Genomic DNA, 8,967 nt, shown 5'->3' on the forward strand with positions numbered 1-8,967 from the left:
GATTTGACCTGATTTTACTCAGCACACATTTGTTAACTATCTACTTGTGTTTGGCAGTGGGCTAGATGCTGGGGATTCCAGAGTAGATGATGTAGTGTCTGCTTTCAAATGAGGAAATAGGAGTAGACATTACTGATCAATAATAATACTTATAACATTAATTCATTGTTTAGAGAATGGAAAATAGTAAAGGAACAAGAAAGCACTATTATTTGTAATATTTTCTATTCATAGACCCATCACAAACATATATTTGTTGAATGTATGAAAAGGTTATTGAATTAATGAATAACATTTATTTATTGAGGACTGTCAGTGTGGCTGGCATTGTTGTGGAGATTAGTGATACGGCAGTTAACAAAACAGACAAAAATCCCTATTCTCATAGACAAACGTATCCAGGTATGAGTGAGGTCAGGGATGGTGTCAGAGTCCAGGGAAAATCACATTCTTTAACCTTCCCTGCCACCTGCCTTTTATAAAGGTCATGCATTTAATATAAGTAGAAGGAATTTCAAAGAAAACACAAGGCAGCCTTGAAGGGAGCCAGAAACTACAGAATGGCGGCACGTACTTTGACGGGAGATAGAGTGAAGGACGCCTACTGCTTTGCTTTTGAGAATGAGTTACGTCTAGAGTTTGCCTCCCCGATGCTTTCTCTAGCTGTTGTTCAAGGTCTCCATATACACAAAAGGCACAGAGCTTCAGTCTTGTTCAGTTCACTGCTTTCAAGGATGGTTTTCCATGGCTAATGCTCTGTGAATGTTACCTGCTGAGTGTAAAACTGTTGCATCACTCCCATCACATGCTCCAGTATCCAGGTTTCACAGGGTTCACGAGGAAGTATCAAAGCTACCCTGAGGAGCAGTAGGGTGTAGTGGTTAAGACTGTTTGGAATCTGACTCCTTGGATTTGTATCTTGACCACTTCCTAGTTGTGTGACGTAAGGCAAATCACTTAAATTCTTGGTGCCTCCGTTTGCTCTTCTGTAACATGAGATTAATAGGACCTGTCTCAGACAGTAGTCAATGACAGTTAAATGAGAAAACATGTGTGTGCAGGTGACCACTTTGCTGTAAGCAAACTTTTAACAGCTTCTTTAATGTCATTATTCCCATTCCATAATCAAAAATATTTTAAAAAAATTTAATTCAGTAAACTCCATTCAATCTAGGAATTGGAAAAAATATACCTTGGCTTAAAAACCTAGTTATGGTAAGTAGCTGATCAAATCCCAGTGTTAGTGTTTGTAGTTAGGCTCCAGTTCAAATTGTATAGGTTGGTTAGGAAATCTCATAACCCTCTCTTCCCAACTCTTCCTCTGCAGCTGCTTCTGCTGTCACTGGGCTCAGTATTGTCTGTGGGCCTGCTGCTAAGGGAGGAAGAGGTCTCCCTCAGTACCTAGGGCTTGTGGTCATTCTTCAGAGTGTTGGCCTTTTAAGCTGGCCATGCCCAACTACTGGCTCTAGTTATGAGTCACACTTTTAATGGTCCGATAGTCTCTGGCAGCAAGTATTCTACAGTATGCAATAACTTTTCCCACCTCATGAAGTACTTTTGCCTTATCTAGCTTCCATGGGCCTGAAATCACAAATGACTACCTTCTGTGGCTTCCTGAGCCCATGGAGATTCTACCCAATGCCCATCCGAGCTATACAGGAAGTGAGGGCCAAGGAACAAAGTGGGGAACTTTTGCAGTCTAAAGAATGCATTTTTTTTTTTTTTTTTTACCGTTTGTTGCTGACTTCGGAGAGTAGATGTGTACCTCCTCCCTATGGATCAAATCTGTCCCCCCAAAATTCATGTGCTGGAAACTTGATCCCTACTGCAACAGTGTTGAGAGGGTGGGAGATCTGATATTTGAAAGGTGGGGCCTTTGAGAGGTGATTGGATCATGAGAACTGTGTCCTCATGAAAGGCTTAACCCACTCATGGAGTAATGAGTTATTGAAGGTGTGGACTGGTGGCTTTATAGGGAGCATGTGAGAGAGCTCTTGCTGTTCTCACCATGTGATGCCCTGTGTTGCCACGGGACCCTGTGGAGAGTTCCCACCTAGCAAGAAGGTCCTCACCAGACATGTCCCCTGGACCATGGACTTCCCAGCCTCCAAAGGTGTAAGAAATAAATTTCATTTCTTTATAAATTACCCAGTTTCAGGCATTCTGTTTTAAGCAACAGAAACAGATTAATACAGTCCTCCTGCTCTGTAAACTCCTGATGGGAAGTCAGGGCCAGTCTTGATGTTCATAAGTACCCCAAAACCTTAAGGGAGCTTTGTCTAATATCACCTCATCCCTGTCCCACTGGAGTGGGAAGATGGAGGGAAAGAAACAACGTGCAACTCTCTTAGCATTCTGTCGTCTAATAGGCACAACCTTGATTCTAATCACCCCGAAACTTGAACACTAAACACCCTGAAATTGTAAGTACACAATAATTGCAAGCAATTATTAGCCATTATATTAAAAATCTAAAATAAAAAGGCTCTGGCCTAAGATGCCCATAAATTCTCAGTCACCAGAGGTACCAAGCCTTTCATTATAGTTTCTATAAGCTGTGAACTTCACATGGCAGTATATGTGGACATTACAGAAGTAGTAATGTCCTTGTCTATTATATATCAAAATGGTTTTCAAAACTTAGCAAACAAAAATACAAGACCACCAGTTCAAATTAAATTTCAGATAAACAATGATACTTTTTAAAGTAAAGTTGGGTCCTATTCAGAGAAGTGACATATTTTTTTTGGTATGTCTCAAATATTGCATGGGTGTCCTGCATTTTATCTGACCTTCCAGTGTGCTAGGCACATGTCCTCTTCCACTGATAATTTGAAATGGATCCATTGAAGGCTGCTCGCAGTTTCCATATCGCAGCAAGGCTATGCCTATCCTAGGCTAAACAACTATGTTTTAAATAAGAACATCAGAGGTGAATGGGAAGGGGGCAGACGTGGCCATCACTTACATTAGTTCCCTCATGTCAGTCTCTGGAAATAAAGTGAGTGCCTTTTTAATGAAAGGAGATGACATAGGAAAATAGTTTCTGTGTTTCTGTGTTTGGGTCTATTCGGTCTAAAGAGTGTTAATGTCTTGAAGGCTTAGTACAAGCTCTGTTTACTACTTAGGAAGCATAAGAAATATGTCAACCCTTTGAAAGATTTCTAATTAAATTAATGGAGCTTTAATGTCAGATTTTGAGATTAGTATTACATTTTTTAAAAAGGCCCAACTAGAGAGGGAAATATATGTTGGCTTTTATAGGTAGTTATTGAATTTAAAGAATACTTGTTTTAAAATACAAGTTATTACCACTTGATAAACTCTAGTGCATCAATCCCAATTTAGAAAATGTGCCCTTACTGGGAAAGAGGATTGCTACATCCCTGGCTTTTCTGTTAACAGTGACCATCATTAGTATTGGTTTCTGGTGTAAAATCAATGATTATACGTTACTCTTGGAAGCTGCTGAACCTTCAAAAGGTGGTGAAAATGGTTTCAAATAGGAAGAATTTTATGAGAGTTCAAGGGGAGAGAACCAACATATTTCAAGTGTCTATTATGGGATAGGGACTGTATGCTTCACATGTATTTCTAATCTAACCAACCACTTAGAAAGTGTGATAGAGGTAAGTAATTTTGCTTGTCGTAAAATTGTATGATTTTGAAAGTGCTTTATCTAATGTAACTCCCTTTTGACTTTTTCCTTACAGCCTTCAGTGCAGTACTTTGTTTTTCAAGACTCTGAGCAAAAATCTCACACTTACTAAATTCAATTCTAACTGATAATATATGTGGTAATTTCTTGTATAGCCAACATTTTTTTGTTTCTCTTGATGAGGTTATCATAAGTTCTTCCCGCTGTTATTTTCAAATTTTAATAAAATTATACTTATGTATTTGTAGATACCCACTTAAACTCACATGCACTATATATTTAATTTTATATTTAAGATTTAAAGAATCTTAGAATTTGAAGATTTGGACCTCCAACCCAGTGAAAGTGTCACATGCACAGCATACTTGTGTTTGAATATGTTAGTGGTAGAAGGTTAACGAGTTTTTGAGGCAGTTTGTTCAATTAATAGACAGCAGTTTGAAATAAAGTCTGTATATTGAGCTGGCACTTGCCATCCTGAAATTTTTCCTCAGAGATTCCAGTTCTGCCCTCTGGGGCCACATAAATAAATTTAATCCCTCCCCCAACTCAACCCATGTGCCATGTTTGTAAACTGTCTAACTTTTCAGTACTTTTATAACGTGGAGCTCTTACTATCTCACCCCTAAACATAGGATGATATTAAAAATTGTTCTGAATAATATTTATATACAAAAGGGAAAAACATACAAAAATGGTGATGCATTACAGGGAAATTTGAGAGATATATATTTTCTTACGTATACATGTATACACACATACATATACAAATATATATTTACATTTTTTTCTATTAAATAGGAACATAATAGGAATATAAACTAGAAGCAAAGTGCCTCTATTCAGTTATTTGTTAACTTCATTTCCTTTCTAATAAGTAAGAGAATAGAACTAAGTAAGTAGTCAATGTTCTTATGTTGGGTTTTAAGTATATTGCATCTGTTAAGTTGCATGGCATATTTTTTCCCCTTCAGAAAGGATCTTATCATATGTTCAGGTGTCTTCTCTGTAAAACAAAGCCCGTCCAGTATATTATCACAATTATACTTGTATAATCACATTTTGAATATCTCTCCTGCTCCACAGATTATCTTCCGTAAAATCAGTGATGTGAAAAAGGAAGAAGAAGAGCGTCTCAGGCAGAAGAATGAGGTGACCCTCAGCATCCCCGTGGACCACCCTGTCAGAAAACTCTTCCAGAAGTTCAAGCAGCAGAAGGAGCTGCGGAATCAGGGCTCAGCACAGAGTGACCCTGAGAGGAACCAACTCCAGGTAGAAAGCCGCTCCTTACAGAACGGAGCCTCCATCACCGGCACCAGTGTGGTGACTGTGTCACAGATCACTCCCATTCAGACATCTCTGGCCTATGTGAAAACCAGTGAGTCCCTCAAGCAGAACAACCGTGATGCCATGGAACTCAAGCCCAATGGTGGTGCTGACCCCAAATGTCTCAAAGTCAACAGTCCAATAAGAATGAAAAATGGGAATGGGAAAGGATGGCTACGACTCAAGAATAACATGGGAGCCCATGAGGAGAAGAAGGAAGACTGGAATAATGTCACTAAAGCTGAATCAATGGGGCTATTGTCAGAGGACCCCAAGGGCAGTGATTCAGAGAACAGCGTGACCAAAAACCCATTAAGGAAAACGGATTCTTGTGACAGCGGAATTACAAAAAGTGACCTTCGTTTAGATAAGGCTGGTGAGGCCCGAAGCCCGCTAGAGCACAGTCCCATTCAGGCTGATGCCAAGCACCCCTTTTACCCCATCCCCGAGCAGGCCTTACAAACCACACTGCAGGAAGTCAAACACGAACTCAAAGAGGACATTCAGCTGCTAAGCTGCAGAATGACTGCCCTAGAAAAGCAGGTGGCAGAAATTTTAAAAATACTGTCAGAAAAAAGCGTACCCCAGACCTCTTCTCCCAAATCCCAAATGCCACTCCAAGTACCTCCCCAAATACCATGTCAGGATATTTTTAGTGTTTCAAGGCCTGAGTCACCCGAATCTGAAAAAGATGAAATCCACTTTTAATATATATACCTATATATTTGTTAATATATTAAAAACAGTATATACATCTATATACATATGTGTGTATATACAGTATATACATATATATATTTTCACTTGCTTTCAATATGATGAACACAACATGGATTTTGATATGTAAATATTGCATGTCCAGCTGGATTCTGGCCTGCCAAAGAAGATGATTATTAAAATCGTAGCTATTGCTTGTATATTATGCAGTTGACTGCATGCACACTTTACATTTATTTATAATCTCTATTCTATAATTTTAAAAAGTATGTTTTTTGTTAACTAAGGCAATGTAATATTTGAAGAATCAGGGTCCAACCTGCCAATGTTGCCATGACTCATTTGATCTCAGGCTGAGTATATCGAGCTGTCATTTCTTCACTATTCTGTTAAGTTAAAATTATAGATTAATGCCAACAAAGAGTTCAAACTTTTAAACTCTTAATACCATTTTATGATCTCTTTCCATAGGATATTTTTCTGTAACTTAGTGTTAGGTTATTTTCCCCTACTGGCACTGTTTGCTCCATTTAAATGACTATTTTGTTGCCTAAGTCAGATAGCAGTGTGGGATATTGAGAACTTATTGTTATGGGTTTTATGCATGAATTGCATTTTCACTCAACTATACCTCTCCTTTTTTTAACATTATACTTAGTAATCATTAGCTCTTACGTAAAGAAATCCCTACTCTCCGTCTTGGAGAACAGCTGTTATCTTGTAAGCTGACATTATCAACACCATAAATACTAAACTATTACTATAGTGTATGTTATTATAGAAATACTGCACCACAGGGAATAAGGGCCTTTTAACAATTCGTGTTAGAGTTGCTGATTTTCCAAAGGTGATGAATGTTCTAAATTTTTATTTCCAAACTTGTTCAAGGGTGAACTTAAAAGGCTCCTAGCAAAGAAACATATGGAAAAAAATGCATTTAAATAATCATATCAAAATTTTAACTATTATACTACAAAATGAAGAAGAATGTAAACAGATAGACACTTTTTATAGCATATCTGTAACTTAGAAAGAATGAAACACAGGTGTGGAATTGTTGACTCATGATTCTTACTGTTTGTAGAGATAACACGTGAAATGTGGTAAAAAACCAAACAAACCAAGAAGTAGATGTTAAGTTGCTCAACTCAGATAGCTGCTTTTCTACCATTTTATTCTGGTTACAATGTTTTAAAGCTTTTTTGCACACAGTTCTACTATTGGATTTCTGCTGAGTTGATACTCAGCAGATCCACTTATGAAAGGGGGATACAATGACTGAATTTCGTAGTCTTTTGGGTCACAAATCCTCTTCTTAGAAAGTGCCTATTATTAACTAAAAAAAAAAAAAAAGTAACAGAATTGTGTTTTCTATAGCTGGTCCCTTAAATGATATGCATGGAGAACAAAATGCACATTCATTTGTAAGAACCCAGGAGAATTTGTTTCTTTTGACTAAAGTATATTTTATGATGTTCAGAGAGGCATATTATTCAATTAGTGCATGCATGACACCTGATTTTGGAAGCAGAGGAGTTAGTATTTGCATCAATTTGAAAGTATATACCAGTAATTTGTGTATTATTGGACCATCTGTACATATGTTAACTACATATGAAAGAGGATGGCAAAATCAAAGGAGATATTTTGGTCTATTATAACCCATTTTTATGAGCTTTTCTAAGCATCTCCCAGTATCTCCAACCAAAGCCACTAGAACTGAAAGAGAAATATCACAATCAGGTTGGATAAGTGCAAAAGAGTAATTTATAAAAACACTTGCTATTTTAGAGTTTCTATTAGAACTTCTTCACATGCCCACAAGATGTGCCTCTTTAAGATACGAGTCTCAGAACATATGTTATGTGCCATGGGTTCCATTTTCCTTTCTTTGTGCTCATAACTTTCATTACTTATAACGGAAAATTTCAGGGGAGTATGTCTCCTTGCTATGCTACAATACCTACCTACCATAGGCACAAGGAAATGAAATAATTATAATGTAGGGACAGCCTTGAAATTGGGATTTTGTTGCTTTTATGGTGAGGAAGGTACCTTTTTCTTGGCCTCTAACATTTATTGAATTTCAGGGTATTTTTCTATGTGTTTAAGTCAAGTTTGGCTAAAGCTTTTAAAGATGGATGACTGGTAAAAATAATCTGAGTACAAAATTGTTAGTTCAGTTTGAGCCATGTGCTTCAAAAATAACAGTTGGTGTAAAGCTGTAAGAGAATGACTGTGGAACAGCAGGATGATCTCAAGTTGCAATCTATGCCTTTGCATATTAGCGGTGCAAATATTTGCTGAGTTCTGACATTGACTCAGAATTTTACCTAATCGACCTACAATATTATTATTCGTATATGTGGGAAGAAACATAGTGATTTTGAATTACTCCAGGATGTCAAAAAGTGGGGAAAGTAGTAATTGTTTATTTATGGCGCAGTTATCACAGTATTCTTTTCAGCCACCTCTGTTCTCTGTGTGCATGACATGATGTGGTGCTGAATGCACTCTGCTGTTTCCAGCAGGAATGCATGTATTCAGCAAACATTGTATATAGAGTAGCCTTTTAGTTCCCAGATTCCACAATTCCTAGCGGTTGAATTTACTCAGATTTGAATAAAGGGTGAACACTTGCTTTAATATACGCAATAATGATACAATCATTTCCTGTGTTGCCTCAACCAGCACATAGACAGTAGATGCTCTTTGGGGGACGAGATGACTGCATGTTTTATTCCTACACTGTATGGATGCTCTTGGTGCATCCAGAATACAATTTTTACTCTTATATTTCTGAACAATGTACTGTTAGGAGTAAATGGATATGTATTTATCCAAACATTTTCCAAAGCAACATACACACCCTCAATATTTTTCTATGATAATATTAACATACAAGATCAGATGCTGTGTCCTGGACAGGTGGTTGTAAGATAATAACAAAAGTCAAACAAGAATGGAAATGTAAGCTATGTATCATAATGGCAAGTTTTATGAGTCTGTAACAGGATATTGCTGCACTAAATGTGTTCTGGTAGTTGGAAGTGCTTATGATAACAGGCAAGTAAACCCACAAGAGACAGGTGACAATACCAAAGCTACTAGTGTTCCCCATTGACATGAATGGTACTTAAAATGGTTCAGACATAGTGGTTTCATTTTATTATGGCACTGGTTTCATCTCACATTAAGTGTAGGAGTACAAATGCCTAAGTATTAAAAAACAGCTTTATGTAGATCAGAGAAAAGAGAATTTGAAA

General features: G+C 37.4%; 1 protein-coding gene across 1 annotated transcript in view; it reads left to right on the forward strand.

Moving 5' to 3' along the window:
- The window catches only part of KCNH5 (potassium voltage-gated channel, subfamily H (eag-related), member 5), a 318,706-nt gene extending 312,294 nt beyond the window's left edge, over positions 1-6,412 (forward strand). Inside the window, exon 11 of the mRNA XM_008571772.1 lies at positions 4,745-6,412. Coding sequence (XP_008569994.1) covers positions 4,745-5,692 — 948 coding nt within the window. The 3' untranslated portion in view covers positions 5,693-6,412. The remainder of the gene's footprint in view (positions 1-4,744) is intronic.
- The last annotated feature ends 2,555 nt before the right edge of the window (positions 6,413-8,967 follow it).

Source organism: Galeopterus variegatus, unplaced genomic scaffold (genome assembly GCF_000696425.1).
Source record: "Galeopterus variegatus unplaced genomic scaffold, G_variegatus-3.0.2 Scaffold717, whole genome shotgun sequence".
Classification (NCBI taxonomy): domain Eukaryota; kingdom Metazoa; phylum Chordata; class Mammalia; order Dermoptera; family Cynocephalidae; genus Galeopterus; species Galeopterus variegatus.